At 52.6% G+C, this 16,569-nt stretch overlaps 1 protein-coding gene across 1 annotated transcript in view; it reads left to right on the top strand.

The window, feature by feature from the left end:
• The first annotated feature begins 350 nt into the window (after nt 1-350).
• Nucleotides 351-16,569, top strand: part of CCND2 (cyclin D2) — a 30,226-nt gene continuing 14,007 nt past the window's right edge. Inside the window, exons 1-4 of the mRNA XM_021690518.2 lie at nt 351-830; nt 2,637-2,852; nt 5,504-5,663; nt 15,263-15,411. Coding sequence (XP_021546193.1) covers nt 636-830; nt 2,637-2,852; nt 5,504-5,663; nt 15,263-15,411 — 720 coding nt within the window. The 5' untranslated portion in view covers nt 351-635. The remainder of the gene's footprint in view (nt 831-2,636; nt 2,853-5,503; nt 5,664-15,262; nt 15,412-16,569) is intronic.

Below are 16,569 nucleotides of genomic sequence, written 5' to 3'. Positions count from 1 at the left end.
TCGTAATCTGGCATGATACACCCACAGAATGTGCGAAATTAGAGGGAATAAATAGGAATCGGTGTGTTTTTTGTGGGTTCCCCTATCCGGGGCCCCTGGCATGCGGGGCTGGATAGAGGGAGAGGGCCTCGGAGAGCTAAGGAGAGGGGTGGGGGGGGGCGGGGGACCGCGTTTGAAGTTAGGTCGGGCCAGCTGCTGTTCTCCTTAATAACAAGAGGGGAAAGGAGGGAGGGAGGGAGAGATTGAAAGGAGGAGGGGAGGGACGGGAGGGGAGGGAAGGGGAGGAGGAACCGGAGAGGGGAGCGAGGCGAGAGGGAGGAGAACTAACTGCCCAGCCAGTTTGCGTCACTGCCTCGCAGAGCAGAGAAGAGCGAGCAGGGGAGAGCGAGACAAGTTTGAAGGGGAGGGCAGGCAGAGTTAGCAGCCCCCGAGGCTCTCCTCTCCCACCGCCCATCCCTTTCCTCTTTTCTCCCCCAGCCTCTCCCTCTCTCTGCCCCATAACTTTTCTCTCGAAAACCCCCTGTTTAGCCAAAGGAAGGAGGTAAGGGGAACCCTCTCCCCTCCCCCCTCCAAAAAAACCCCCCAACTTTTCCAGTCCGGAGAAAGCAGGGAAGCGAGCGGACACCCGGCTGGCCATGGAGCTGCTGTGCTGCGAGGTGGACCCGGTCCGCAGGGCCGTGCCAGACGCCAACCTGCTCTACGATGACCGCGTTTTGCAGAACTTGCTCACCATCGAGGAGCGCTACCTTCCCCAGTGCTCCTACTTCAAATGCGTGCAGAAGGACATCCAGCCCTACATGCGCAGGATGGTGGCCACCTGGATGCTGGAGGTAGGTCTGCAGACAGACTCCGTCTGTCCCCATACGGATACTCGGCCCCCCCACCCCCCAGAGCAGGGACCCTAAAACTGGGAGAGGGCAGGCTCCGCGCTCACCGCCCCGCTGGGGTGCGCGAGGTTACCCCGCGCCCTTTGGCGAGACGCGTGGCTTCATTTCTGTTCCCTGCAGGATGCAAGACTAACTGGGGGAGGGGAGGGTGAAAGGGGAGGGAGGAGGAAAATCTGGGAGAAATGAGGCTGTCCTGGGGCGGGGGTGGGGGAGCATCCCGCGCGCGTGTGTCTGCATGTGGCTGCCTCTTCTTCCCACCCCCCTCTCGACCTGTCTTGCGAAGCCGCGGCTGCTTTCCGTGCAGTGAAGAAGGGAGTAGAAGTGTGAAATCGGGGCCACAAAGTAAAAAAAAGCAGCCCCCCAAAGGCCAGAGCAAATTCGTCCTAGCCTCAGGTCCCCGCATGTGGTCGCGACTCCGCGTTGGCACTTAAGGGGGGGGGGGGGAGGGAGGGGGAGGAGGGAGGAGGAGAGAAACGGAGAATTCAGGAGCCCCGGAAGTCGCAATGGAGAAACGTGTGTTTTAGGGGAACCCAAAAGAACCACTTTTTTACCCTTGCTCCAAATCTTTGCCGAGCAAGCTGTGTGCCCACGTATGCACAGCTCTGGACCTGCCGTGGTTTCGCCATGTTGCTTTGCAAACTCCGGTTGGAAAGGCTGGAAAACGTCGCCCGCTCCCCCCTCGCACCCCATTATGCCGGCCACCCCACTTGTAATAGTGCCCGCTTCCCCAACCCCCACCTCACGAAGGTTACTTACAGTTTGGCTTTCCAGTTTCCTCAGTGCGGAGATTTGGGTGGGGTAGGAAGGGGGGGAGGAGGTGTGTGTAGGGGGGGATGTCGGGGCACCCCTAAAGGAGAGGTCAGAGCGCCCCGTGCCTCTCTCCGGCGGCTCCCCGTTCCTCGGTTTTCCCCCAGCTCGTCACCACGATCCCCAGTTTCTGCCCTTGTGGGCCGCAGCCGGACACTCCCGCCGCGGCGCTCACCCCTCCAAGTTTCCCCTCGGGATCCAAAGCCCCAGGGGTCGAGATACAGACCTTTCCGGCACCCGAAACCTCCGTTTCGGGAAGCCTGGATCCTCTTTGGGGTTTTCACGCCAAAAGGGCTTTTCTAAGATATTTCCTCGATTTTTAATTATTTTTTGAAACCGTCTCCCCATGCTCCGAGTGCAGCCGCCGAGACTGCGGCTCTTCCTCCTCTCCTCCCTCCCCCTCTCTTCCCCCCCTCTCCCCCCCCCCCCCCCCCATAGCGGCGCCTGGGCCGCAGGGACCCCCCCGGACATTTTTTTCAATTGTCGGGAATGATAGAGCAGGGTCCGAGGGTCCGAATGAGACCAAGAAGAAGACCCCCGGAGCTTCCAGAATATTTTTATTGATTTTTTGAAAAGATGACGAAATCCAAAAAAGAGAGTGTGAGTGAGTTAGAGTGAGCAAAGAAGTCAGTAGCCAAAGGGAGCGTCGCAGAGCCGGGCGGCTACTGCGCGTGTGTTTGCCTTCCCAGGTCGGATCTTCAATTCACCTCTTTTTTTACGTTGCTGGGGAATACCCCAGCGCCGATGGGCTTTTTAGATTTACCCCGTTTTCCTCATTTTTATTCTTATCACATATTCTACTCCCCTCCCCCTCCCCACTCAAAAATTAAATATTTTTGCTTCTTTCCATAGGTTATGCCTTTTCATTTTTTTTTTTTGTCTTTTCCTGGTACTATTCCCTCCACCCCCCTTCCCCCCAACCCTTTCCCGCTCCCATTGTAGGTCTGCGAGGAACAGAAGTGTGAAGAGGAGGTCTTCCCTTTGGCCATGAATTACCTGGACCGCTTCTTGGCTGGAGTCCCAACTCCTAAGACCCATCTGCAGCTCCTGGGTGCTGTCTGCATGTTCCTGGCCTCCAAGCTCAAAGAGACCATCCCTCTGACGGCTGAGAAGTTGTGCATTTATACTGACAACTCCATCAAGCCTCAGGAGCTGCTGGTAATGACCCTCTCCTTCTTCCCCCCTTTCTGTGCATCCTTCCCTCTTTGCTCTCTCCACGCCTGATAAGCTTCTACCCACTGCTCCCCAAATGAGTCCTTTGATTCCCAAATTACCACACCGCTGGAATTTTCACACTTGTAGGAGTCAGCGCTTTTAATATGAAGTGTTTTTGTGTTCCTACTGTGTGCCAGGCACTGTGCTAAGCACTGAGGCTACATCCATGAATAAGATCCCCGGAGACATTTCTGTGGGTGAAATTCACTTGCAGTTGTGTGTGCAGGTGCGTGCGTGCGTGCGTGTGTGTGTGTGTGTGTGTGTAGGGGAGACTTGGGACACAGTGATAACATTTTAATTACATTCCAAATTTTCAACCACTGAATTCTGACAAAATAGTTCAACTTCTCACATGGTAGGAAGGTCTTCACATGATAAGAGTGTGTTGTGATGTGTCTCCTAATAATCTGGAGTTCAAAAGTACTATCTATAAACTCTCGAGATAACTGTACATAGTAGCTGTTCACTAAATATCAATTCATTGACTTTGGAGCCAAGTCACAATGTGGCCTCTTATTGGAGGAATCTGAGGTCTGGGTTTCTAGATCCAGTGAGGCTGTGACCTCTGTCCGATGACAGGGGTCCTCTCTTGACTCTGATTTTCTGCCAGCAAACCTCCCCAACCCCGCCCCCCCACCCCATCTAACTCTTTTTCCCTGAAGCTTCACACTTAGGGCGTCCATGTTGCAGCAGTCTGGAATGGTAGAGTGACTCCCAGGCCCACCTTCCGTGGTCTGACCACCTTTCTCTGCACTGTTTGGAAAAGGGGGCCCCTCTCTAGCCCCCCCTCCCCTTCGGTACTGGCAAGGCCTGCACAAAGTCCACAGGGCTAGGACTGGCTGCTAGAACTGAGCTCTTTGTGAGAGGCCTTCCTTTCTGGGGCTGTGCTGCCATCTAGTGGCAGACATGTGCAAGGATGGGGGAGGAATTGCGGGGAATGTCTAGAGGGGCATGAATGACTTCACCTTTGAACCACTGCCAGATTTCAGCTGCTTCTGGTTTGGTCCGGGAGGCCCAGAAAGGTGCTTTCTTCTGGGAGATCTGCTTCCTTTAATAAGAGTACAAGACGAGTGGTTCATACTCACATTCCCCTGTGAGAAGAAAGGGCTGGAATTTCAAGCCATCTTAGAAGACACTGGTTGTTTAATAATTTTGTCTTTTTTTTTCCCGTCCCAGCCCTCTGTAAAAAGCCAAGGCAGACTTAAAAGCATGTAAAGGAAAAATTGTTAAAATTCGTTACTAGTTCATTTTCTCATGGGAGACCGGCAAATGAATCTTCCATTTTGTTCATTTGTTTCAACGTGATGGTGGACCGTGGTGTTCTTCAGGACACCCCATTTTTTTCCAAGACCAGACAAGTTAATGAACAGTGCTCCGCAAAACCCTGCCTTTTTTTCCATTCCCTATTTCGTTATCCCAGAGGCTGGGATCGGGAGGAGTACTATTTTACACCAGAGAAAGTTGAGGCCCAGCAAGGGGAAGGGAGTCACCCCAGATCACACAACCACTTGGTGCTACAGGAGGGCGGCTGGGGGCTCTGGTTGCTGTCTTAGCAAATGGAAGAGAGCCTGGGGTTTTTTAGGGCAAATGGGGGAGCAGGGTGCACATGCACGCTGGTCTCTGCCTCTCTTTCTTCTGAAAACAATTAATGGACAGGCCCGTTTTCCCTCTAATTGCACATACTTTTAGGATTTCCTTTTTGGCTTGTTTTACTTTGAACACAAGTCCCCAAATGTACCCGGATAAGGGAGAGAAGAAGTTTTTCACGAGGTGGGCTGGTGGTGAGAAGCCCATGAGAGACGGGGTTGCATTGTTCCCCCTCGGCATTGAACGGAGGGATTCCGTTGACTGTGCACAAGCACTTTCACTTTGCCCCAATCACTTCCCGCTGCAACATGGGGCTGCTAATGACCATCCAGTGGGTCCTTCAGTCACGATGACAAAGACCTATGAAACATTTAGGTGAAAGGGCACTCTGTGGCTGAGTGTCCTTTCCCCAAGACTTCTGCATTATGTGTGGAGGGGAAAGAGAAAAATGGCACTTTTTGGCACCAACTACAAGTCAGCTAATTGGTTGCCAAGGAGTTGGGCCCAGGAAACTTATTTTGAGCTTCATCTGTGTGCATCATTTTTCCATGAGGATTAAAAAGACTATTAATCCAGCGATAGAGACATAGACAATAAATTACTACCTAAGGGCCACAATGACCTTGGCAGTATCTTTTCGTAGGTTCAGCTTTCTGGGTGGGCAGGCAACAGCACTGCCTGCAAGTCAGGGTTGGCCAGGGGTGGGGAAGCCGAAGAGGAAAAGAAATAGGATAGAGTCTTGGCAACAGCTACCTGGGCCCTCATTATTGCCTGTCGTGCCTGCCACTGGAAGCCTAAGGAGAGACGCCAACAATTTCCAAGCTTTGGGGGCCACTTGGACAAATGGGCCGGCCTCCCCATCCAGCAGCGTCCTCATGAGCATCCTTAAAATGGGTCTGGATCCCAACACACCCTCCCCCTCCCCCCCTCCCCCCCACTTCCCGGACACCACGTCAGCCTTTGGGTTTTATACTCTTTTCCTTCTTCCTCCCTCCCTTCCTCCTCAGGAGTGGGAGCTGGTGGTGCTGGGGAAATTGAAGTGGAACCTGGCGGCCGTCACTCCTCACGACTTCATCGAGCACATCCTTCGTAAGCTGCCCCAGCCGAGTGAGAAGTTGTCTCTGATCCGCAAGCATGCGCAGACCTTCATTGCTCTGTGTGCCACCGGTAGGAGCAGGCCGGAGCCAGAGGGGCGGGCCTTGGGAGGGGCGGACGCAGGCTGAAGAGCCCTTTGGGGGGTGCTCAAGGGGAGGCTGACGGGGGTCCTACCTGGCATGGGCCTGGGGGGCTTAGGAGATGGGTGATCCCAGGTAACCTAGAGTACCAGGTTTCATGCCCCGGCTGTGTTTTCCTGACTTTATCTGAGCTGGTATATTCTTTTTTCTCTGCTAAACTCATAAATGGTTTATAACGACAGGTGTGGTAAAGGAAAAAAAAAAATAGTGCCTGTTAAAATAATTCTTTATGATGTCTAAAGTGCTCTTTGAAGATTATATATACTGCTCTCTGGTTGTGTTTAAATCTTTAATCTTTTGAGGAAAAGGATGGCTTGGAGATAAGCCCAAGAGGAAATTTGGGGGGTGGGGGCCAATACAGGTTAAAGGAACACTGTCAAGATAAATAACGCGGCTTGCCCTGATAAGCAGTAAGGGAGGCCAAAGGAGTTCTTTTTACTGTAGGGCACATGTGTGTAGCTGTTCCCTCTGCTGGATGGGGGAGTAAACCTGGCTGGCTCTCAGCAAGGACTCACGTTCTGAGCACTAGGTTCTGATGCCCTCGCTTCAAGTGCTGGTATTTTGATTTTGGTTGCAAGCTTTAACATAGCAATCACAACTGGCTTTTTTATATTAAAAGCTTTCCACTCACCCTGTTGATCCCACAATTGATACATAGTTCTTACTGGCCCATTTGTTTTGCATTTCCCTAATAAACTAAAGGCAGTGGTTTGACACTGTTCATTAAACTGAACCTTGGCCAGTTTCTACCATTTTTTTCTTGGTAGTGGCCATGGGAGAGACCCTGGAACCTTAATCATCCAGGGGAGAGACACCATAGGTAAAGAACTGACATCTGGGCAGATGTTTGGTTTGGGGGTGGGAGGTTGGTGGGGGAGTGGGGAGGGCTGGGGTGCAGAGGGATCAGCACCAGTTTGTCAAAGGTTGTTGAATTTTATAGTTGGGACTCGGGGGGTTAACTCCTTTCACTGTCTTGTTACATGGTATTCATGAGTGAGTACAGATGGATCACACAGTATACAAAAGTGTATATGCTCTGTTCTCAGTCAAAAGGTCAGGCTTTGCTACTTCTCACTGGCTGACCTTGGACAGGCTGCTTAACCTCTCTGAACCTCAGCTTCCATCTGCAAAACACACCTGGGGGATACATGATCTTACAGCCTTTTCAGGGTGGTTAGGAAAAGGAAAATCAGAAAGAGATGCATGCAAGGAGGTACTTGGTGAACCAAGGAATGTGTAGACGGTGTGTTGTGGTCCTACTTGTGGGAAAATGCCACTGTCTCCCACTTGTAACTTCATCCAAATCCAGCAGGACCCCTTGCTCTGCCTGCACTGGCTGGAATGTGGGATTCCCTGACATGCACATTGGATGCTTGGGCATGGGTTTTGTCCCACTGGTTTTCCGCGGTGCTGCCCTTCCTGATCCAGACCCGTCCCATGGCGTGTGTATGTGCCCTGGGCCCTTTTGTGGGAGAGTGAGCTGCCCTGCCCACAGCCCCGACGGGGCTGTTGTTCAGAGCCCCCGTGTATACCTTGCTGCCTTTTAGACAGTAGCCTAACCATTCTTTTGCTTCCTCTCTTCTCCTGCTGTCTGGCCTGGGGCCCTAGAGGTCAGTCCCTCATTGACTTGTCATTTTGTCTCCCAGGCCTGGGCTGTCCCTTCCTCTCCATTGTCATGATTCACTGTGGGGGAGGGGTCAACCAGTCCTTTTTTCTCTGGCCCTAGGACAGCTGACCCCTTGACCCTAAGCTCCCCCATTGCCCAGCTGTTAGCCAGAGTTCTGCTTTGACCTTGTCTCTTGACTGACAGATCTTTTGGGGTCTGTCCACCCGTCCCTCCATTCTCATCTCTGATCGGGGTGGAGATGGTGGGTGGGATTACCCAGGCCTGGGTAGATCCCCAGATTCTGTAAAGGCCCATTCTCTAAAATTGGGGATCCCATCCCCCGCTTCTGATCTTCTTGCCTAGATCCTTGGGGTGGCTGCCAACTTGGGGCCAGAGTGAGGAGCCTGGGCCTCGGGCCCTGAGGACAGAGGCCCAAGGGGTGGCACGGGAAGTCACAAAGACTGCCTTTTGGGAGACTTGAGCTAGACTTGGACAGGAAGTGAGGAAGGATAGAAGGAATAACTCCAACTGAATAAAAACCACAAGCCAAGTACTCAGCATTAGGTGTGGACTGGTCAGAGCGGGGCGGCGGGGGGGGATGGGGGGCTTCTCGGAGTTTCCTGAGTCTGGGAAGGATGGGTCTGTCTCACAAGGCTTTTCTTTCTCGATCTGTGCTTGAGCCTGTGTGAAGGACTGGGTTAAATAGCGTCCTTACCGTGGGGGAGTTTCATAGCAGTTGGCCTGACGGCATCAAAGCCAAGGGCTGCTCTTCTTGGAGGAAAGATCTTCCAGTTAGAAGAGATGCTGCACTTCGGGCGGGGCCGGGGTGTGACAGATGGTCGAGGGCCTAAGACTGCCTGGCAAGTAGCCGGCGCAAGGTAACTGAGAACCAAAGGTAGGTGGTGACACCGAGACTGTCCTGTCTGCTCCGTCCTGGTTCCCCCAGCCCTGAATATTCTGCCCGGAAGCCGAAGAGGCACCTGTAGCCAGGGTCTGGCAGGCCTACAGTGGGCCCTGAGGAGGTGGTCACCAACCCTGGGGCGGTGTGGCCAGTTAATGGGGAGAGCTGGTTATGAATGAGCTGGCACTAGTCTCATAGTTTGTATGGGGAGTGCGTGCGTGCGTGCGTGCGTGCGTGTGTGTGTGTGAAAGGGGAAGAGAGAGAGGGCAGGAGAGCAGAGAGGGGCCGTGAGGAGGGGAGGGCAGCTGCAGTTCTCCTTGCTGGCCGGAGGGTAAGAGGGCCGGGCAGAGAGGCGTCCTCCCACCCTCTCCCTCCTCAGCTCAGAATGGCTTCTGGCGGGAGAGACCACCTGCAACTGCCCGGTGTCCCTGTCAGGGCCAGTCATGGTCCGCAGAGGCACTGGGGTGAGAAGCAGACCTTCATAACTGCCGGCCCCTGGCATCCCCTTTCCTGGAGCTTTGGATCCTGGGGAAGCAGAACTGAGCCTCAGCGTCCCCCTGGTTGTAGCTCTGATGGTAGAGTCCCCCAGGTCTGCAGATGAGGAAAGAAGGACCATGGAAGATGACTCAGGATTGCACTCGGGCACTGGAAGATTCTTGATGCATGATATCATGCTCAACAGATGCTTCCAGTTAGTCTAGAAAAGCCAATGACATTGAGTTTGAACTTGGTGTGGGGGTGGGGTGGAGGTGCTTAACCTCCCAGGCCCGTGGCACCCCACATGTCCCTCTTTTTGCCCAGGGCCCCACCTCAAGGTGCTGGGCTAATAAGCTCTTTGCACCATGCCCGTGAGCAGTCCCACCCAAGGCTCCCGACCCCAAGGTCCGAGCCCCAGTGATGATAACATCCCTTGTGTTCCCAGTCTTCCTGGCTTTCCCTAAAGATGCTTCATGACCTTCCATCATGAGGTGTAATCATAGCTGGGACCCTGAAAGGGTAGGTGACTCGGCCCCTTATCCAAAAAGGGAGGTGTGCCCTGGTGGTTGCCAGGTGGGAAGAATTTAGACCACCTTCCCCTCTCTGAAACCCTGCACTGCCTCCAAGGCTGACAGGGTGTGGAGCCGAGGGGAAGTGGCAGTCTCTTCTGCACGGGCACCCCGTGGGGACAGGCAGTGGGACAGGGTTCTCTCACTTCCTGTCTGGCTGTAAAATGAATGAGGGGCAGGCTGCTTGCTATTCTCCAGCCGTCTCCCTCCCCTCCTCCTCCCACCAAGGCCTTTGGCTTTACATTGCCATCAGCTTGGCGTGGCAGTCCTGCCCCATGCGCGGATTATGCGCGGATCCTATTCCGGGGGGTGGTAGGTGAGGTGTGTGCGGCTCCCAGCATTGGTTGGCCAATGAGCATCCGGGATCCTGGCCTTTTTAACTTCCACCTTGCTGCAGGTTGGAGGAGGGGGAGAGACTGGGGCGTCCCTGTTTCTCTTCAGCCTCCAGGCAAATCTCTCTCGCCCCCTAGTGGTGATCCAAAGCACAGCGGTCATTCTTGGACTTCAAGGTCTCCGTCACCATAGCCAAAACAATTTGCGCTAAACTTACGTGCAGGGCCATCTAATCTGTGGTTTCAAACCAGCTTAGCTCAGAGCTCTTTCTTCAGTGAAATCTTCCCAAGGCGTGCAGATACCAAGTCTATGAATGTGGAGCCCTCGCTGCCCTTGTCCAGATTAAGGAGCCCAGTCAGACCCCAGGAGTGCCTATGGTGGTCTTGGCAAGTTAAGTGGGTTGTGCACGTCACACAGCTTGCTGGTGCCATGGCTAGGACCTATCTCTCTGACCAGGGCTTGCTTTGGGGGGCTTTTCTTGCACTTCTGATAGGAAGATCACCCTGTATTCCTTCGTGGGATGTGGGAGGTGGCCTTGAGGAGCTATTCACATTCTGGTAAGTTATAAAGAGCACTGGGGGGGCGCCTGGGTGGCTCAGTCGGTTAAGCGTCTGCCTTCGGCTCAGGTCATGATCCCGGGGTCCTGGGATCGAGCCCCGCATCGGGCTCCCTGCTCAGCGGGAGGCCTGCTTCTCCCTCTGCCTCTGCCTCTCTCTCTCTCTCTCTCTCATGAATAAAATAAAATCTTGAAAAAGAAAAAAAAAAAGAGCACTGGGTCCACATTCTGAAAGTCTCAGCCTTAACCCCAGGCCCAGGATCGGGGATTAGACAAGTCAAGAATTCATCGATTCGGGGTGCCTGGGTGGCTTTAGTCGGTGAAGCGTCTGACTCTTGATTTCAGCTCTGGTCATGATCTCAGGGTCGTGAGATCCGAGCCCTGCGTCGGGCTCCATGCTGGGTATGGAGCCTGCTTAAGATTCTCTCTCTCCCTCTTTCTTTGCCCCCTCCTGCTCCCCTCACTTGCACTCACACACTCTCTCTCTCTCCCCTGCCCCCCAAAAAGAAAAAGAATTCATTGATTTCACCTGTAAAAGGAAGCGTTTTGAAACCGATGAGTTTTACGTTGGTTTTTATTAATACCTCACCACTACTTGGATGAGTAAGCGACCAATAGAGTTGGGATTCCCCTAAGGTGTGCCCCTTGCCTCCACCACCTCCCCAGGAGGGAGGAGGTCGTGCCAGAGGCTTCTAGTATGTGGGCATTTTTCCTTGGCTCTGGGTGAACCACACCTGAGGGAATATAGGGACACTGGGAAGGGAGTGGCCGACTTCTGTCTTCCATTCATTGTACGAGGGCCCTCGGTTTCTCCCACTCCTAGGGGAGGATTCTCCAGGCAGCCCAGAGCCTTCATTCTTCCCGCGGTCTCGGCACAGTTGGCCTACTGTCAGCATCCGCCTGTAGCCCAGGGATGCGGGGCACCTTCCTCCTCATGCCTGCCGATGCTGAACAGCATCTCCCAAGGGTCAGGATTACCCTTCACAGTCCCAGAGAAGGTTCCCATGGTCAGAATAGTGGTAGGACACTGCTGGCTTGCCAGGAGCCAGGCACTGTGTTTTTACATGGATTAGTCCTGTCCTCAGACCAACCCTATGAGGTGGGTACACTTCTCCTGATATGCTGGTGGGAAGATGCAGGCTCAGAGAGGTCAGGTAACTGGGCCATCTTCACACAGCTGGTCGGTGGTAGGACAGCGGCCTCCCTATACTCTACCTTCCAGTTCTTGGAGCTACTTGGCCCAAATGCTTCCCATGTCCTCAGAGAGTCCTCCTAAGTATCTTCCTGCTCCTGTCCCCTTGGGCACCCCCTTTCTTTTGAGAAGTGTCTTTACTGGCTACCCATGCAGTGTGTACCTAGCCATTTAGAATGCACTGTGCTGCGTTCTGTTCCTATGTTTTTGCCTCGGGGGTGGGTGTGGGGATTGATCCTTGCTGCCCGGGACAGGGAGGAACACTTGTGATGACTCTGTTGGAACCCATCACTGGTCAATGCTGCGGAGGAAGGAGGGGTCTCAGGAAGTCACCTCTTACCATTCTGGGTAGGCAACGGAGGGTAGAGATAGACCCTCACTCTCTGACTGTGCCTTTTGCCCCAACATATAGCTTGTTGGTATTTTTGACCAAGAGATGTAGAGATTGCGGAGAGATTTTTTACTTGGTATTTTATTTTTGCTGAAACAAAATAATATGAGGAGAAAGATTTACAAAATTACTTCTATTTCTTCCATCTCAACAGTGGGAACATTTATATACGTTTTCTGTGACTCCTCCTACTTAAGTCACATGCACGGGCGTATGTGTGTTTTTATGCATCTATTTCTGGAAGGTTGTAATCTTGGTCATAGCATGCATGCATGACGTTTGATTTTTCTGCCCCGCCCCCCCCCCCCCCCGGTCCCATCCAAGTGGGTAAGTTTGAACAGTTTTCAATCCAGTTACGTAGCCAGAGTTTAAGGTTTCCAGGAGTGGCTGAGTGGGTTGGGTGAAACTTTCCACGGGTGAGTGCAGAGGTTAGGTAAGTAGAGCTAGTATGAGGACGCAACCCTTCAGATGTTTTATTCAGGTGTTTTTCTCTCTGCTGTTTCCCCTACCAACAGAGGAGGGGGTGTCCCTGAGCAGCCCCTGAGATCGTGCAGAACTAGCACTGCTCTCTGTGGTGAGAGAGGCCTTGTGACTTCCCCAGCCAGTGGAAGCCATGCTGCGTTCTATTGATGCTTGCTTCTTCTTTTCTTGGGAGTGGTTCTCATTCTAGATCCTTAAGGAAGAGCAAAATAGAGCTGGAAGGCACCTGGGGGATTAGCCAGCCTTTGACCTAAACCATGAAGAAAGAAATACATTTTATAACACAACTCAGGATATACATAAATGGACATCAAACTGCTACGAAAGTTTCTCAAGACAGTATTTACTCTTACTACATGATTACTTCCTGATACTTTCTATCCTGTTCTGTTCAGTTAAACAGCAACAAAAACAACCCACCACTGGGCTTCATGACCCAACAATGAGCTGCAACTAGAAGCTAGAAAAACACTGATCCAACCCCACCCTTTATTAGACATATGGAATGCCAGGGGCTGGGAGAGGAAGTGACTCACCCAAGGTCCCACAGTCAGGACTGGGCTTGTAATGCTAATGTCACCTCCTTTGGACTTACCCGGAGGAGAGCCTCGCAGTTGCTCGGGAATCTCGAGGAGGACCCTGGTTTGCTACCGCGGGGGGTGGCAGAGGAGCAGTGCGGTGGCCGCCCAGCTTCCCGCAGCTCTTCCCTGGCGGGGGGGAGCACTACCCAGCCTGCACAATGCTCCCCATTTCTGGGAGGCAGGGAACAGTATCCCTGGGAGGATGCCCCTCAGCATTTTCCTAGCAAAACAAGAAAGGGGGGAGATATAGTCCTTCTGGCAACTTTAGCCCCTGCTGCACCCCCGGGACCACCCATATATACCCCCTGGCTTCCAGAAGTTAATTAGTTTGCTAAAATTAGGAGTCAGTTTTGCGTGCAGTGGGACAACAAAAGCTAGACATGTGTGAGGTGTGCTTCCCGGTCGGAGGCCTGGGACAGAGGAAAGGGAGGGCCAGGGATATCCTCCTGTCGTTCCCTGCCAGAGGCTCCCACCCAGGGCCTTTGTGGGCCCAAGGCCATGGGCTGGCTGCCTCGTCTGCATTATGAATGTCACAGGGGGAAGCTAATGAGGTTATTGGGCAGAGAAACACTCCTGTGAGCCCATGTGGAGGAGACCTACAGCAGAGCGGGATGCAGGGAAGCTGCCTTTGGCACCATCCATGGGGATAGAGAAGGCACCGGAGGAGTTAGTGGACAAGTGGACGGCAGGCTTGGGGCAGAACGCTGTGACATACATCCCTCAAGAGGTAGAAATGGTGAGTGGGCTAAGGAAAGAAAGCCAAGGAGGAAGACAGACTGACAGAAGGCCAGGCTTGCTCTGTTCATGGGATTCGGCCAGGATGGGAGGTGTGCGCATGGTTCAGTGAATCAGCCGTATTGCCAAGAACACCACCAACTTGCTGCTGGACAATGGGGTCACCTATGAAAGTGCTTTAATTAAGCCACATATTCATGTGGCTTAATAGGGCATTGGACAGGAAGAAGGGGAAATATTATGTTACACTGTTTTTATAGTTCAGGAAGAAGGGGAAATGTTCTGTCACATTGTTTTTATAGTTCAAGCTGATGGTGGTGCTGTAATTTGAAGTGTGACCCATGTCCCCCCTCTGTATCTCCCTCCTGCCTCCCCCCCCCCCCGCCCCTTGCACAGCTATAGGCAGTAAACTCTGGAGTAATGCTAGAACCAGAGGTAGTACATTGTGGAGGATTTGCTCCACTCCAGGACTGACTAAAGTGAGTGATGGAGTAACCTCTTTACCATATCAGCACAAGGAGCGGGAAAGGGCACTTGCAGCGCTCAGAAGCCTGCCCGTTCTCATCCACCACATGGGGGTAATTGTGCACAGCTTATATGGTGGATGTGTGAATTAGCTGGCATATAACTCGGACGGGACTGTACACGTGGGTCATTAGCAGCTATTAGAGGCAGCAACAGAAGTCAGGTGCGGGTGTCCTTCTGTCCTCCTGATAACTGAGAAGTAGGTGATCTTGGTCACCCAGCCTCTTTGCGGGAGCACTCAGAGGAAACTGAGGTGTTTGGTCTCCCAGGCTGAGGAGCATATGAGCATAGGAACATCCCCTCTGTTAGCTTTTGGAGAAATGAAAGTGGATGAGTGTTTGAGCTCCTTAAATTCATCCTCATTTTGTACTTCTCTTTAGCAAACCACTCTTTTTTTCCAGCAAGAAAATAGGACCTTTGGGCCCAAGAGCCATAAAATCTAACCAAGTCATCCATCTGATTAGGATGCAGTGGTTAATACTGGTTAACACCTGCTTTCTCTCTCCTCATGTTCTAAGGGTCCTTGGCATTGGGCTAGAAGTTGGGGATTTGTGTGAAACTTGGCCCTCATGCCCTCGATTACTGCTTCTCTCACTTCCCTTTTTTCTTTTTTTTTTTAAATGAAGTCATCTTTTGTTTTGGGCCATATTAGTCCTTTTTGACTGTCCACAAAATAATAGGGCTAGATCACATCAGGATTATTGTTCTTCATAAAATTTTACTTGCTTATGCTTTTCCTGCCTTCCACCATCTAGATCCCTTGGTCTGTCTCACTTGTATGGCACATAAGTTACCTTGTCTGGACTCATCTCAGACCTCCCTGCTCTGCTCCTGCCATGACCCCCAGAGGAGAATGTACCTCACTCACCTTCCTGCCCCTTGCACACATGCTAACCCCAGACAGGACTGTGGGGGCCTTAGTCTCCTCTCTGAGAATTTACTATGTGCACTCAGATAAGCTCTCCACCTTCTCTGCCTCCGTCTCCCCTTTTAGCTTTGGGCCTGCCACAGTGATGGCAAATAAAGAAAAGGTGTCTTGTGAAGGAAGACTCAGGAGAGGATGTGTCTGTAGGGTGAGGGATCACTGTACAGCTTACCTTTCACCATCCTATTTCTGAGTATCTTCAGGCTGGGGAGCCCCGCTATCCTTCCCGGACCTTGACCTTCGGCCTCTCGTTCTCGCAGATTTTAAGTTCGCCATGTATCCGCCATCGATGATTGCAACTGGAAGTGTGGGAGCTGCCATCTGTGGGCTCCAGCAGGATGAGGACGTGAGCTCGCTCACTGGCGACGCCCTGGTCGACCTGCTGGCCAAGATCACCAACACGGATGTGGTAGGTGGACGTCATCTTCTTGGTTAAAACCAGATGTCTCTTTTCTCAGCTCAGGGAAGGAGACACTTGGCTTGATGATAATGTGTTGGAGGTGTTTTTTTTGTTGTTGTTGATAGTGCTTTCTGTTTTCCAAGATCAACACCCAAAGTAGTACAAAATTCAATAGATGAGGCTTCCTCCTAAGGTTTGGAAGCCTGTGTGCCATAAAATAGAGAAAAGAAACTAGCAAGCAGATACAAGGTGGAGGAGGGCTATTTACTAATTTTCCTTTGTGGTGTGGGCTTCCCCGTGGGTCTGAAATGCTGCTTCATTTCCATTTATTTTCTTGTCCTCGGGCTGTTTCTCCCCCACAGTGTCGTGCTCTGCTTACACCCACTCAGGCAGAGACACGGTGGAGAGAGGGCTGGAGCCTGGCTCCGCTGCGCTGGGGGCGGTGGGGGTCCAAGAGGTGCCCCACCTCGAGCACCGTGTCTGGCCTTGACACATCTCTCAACCCCACCCACCTCTCACTTCCCTTTCGTTTAATGTGGTAATGGATTAAGAAGTACTGCTAAAAGAATAAAGAGCCATAGTAATTCAAGGAACTATTATTAGCTATAGATTTTTCCATTCTTGTGCCCCATGGACTGCCCAGAGGCTTGCCAGAATTTGAAGCTCCTTAGAAGAAAGGTCTTGAGAGACGAGGGTCAAGTGAGGCTCTGATTCAGCTGGTAGGAAATTGCAGTCCTTAGAAGGTCTGAGCCAGGGTGGCTCTGAGAGGTCAGAGTGGCCGCTCCTGCGTCTTCCAGCGTCTTCCAGCGGGAGGCTCTCTGTGGGAGGTGCAGAGAGTGCTGAGGTAGCCAGCTGGAGGAGGGGGAGGGCAGCAGCAGAACTGGGGCTGGAACCCGGAAGCTCTGACTCCCCGCCTGGAAACGTTGGCTCCACTCTTGCTGTAGCCCCTGACTCTTTTTGTTTGAGAAAGCCTCTGCTTTGAAGACAACTGGCCTGTCAGCTGGGAGGCCCTCCTGTGTCACCATGGAGAGGCTCAAGATGCAGGGGGACTTCACCGTGCCCCCCTCTGGATGTTCCAGGGAGATTCCGAATGCCCTGCTGTGGCAATAGATTGAGTCAAGAGATAACGTGGCTTACAGGCCCATCGGGGATGCTGAACAGAACGTG

This window comes from Neomonachus schauinslandi, chromosome 5, assembly GCF_002201575.2.
Source record: "Neomonachus schauinslandi chromosome 5, ASM220157v2, whole genome shotgun sequence".
NCBI lineage: Eukaryota > Metazoa > Chordata > Mammalia > Carnivora > Phocidae > Neomonachus > Neomonachus schauinslandi.
The sequence above is the reverse complement of the archived record's forward strand: the minus strand, read 5'-3'. Positions and strand labels throughout refer to the sequence as shown.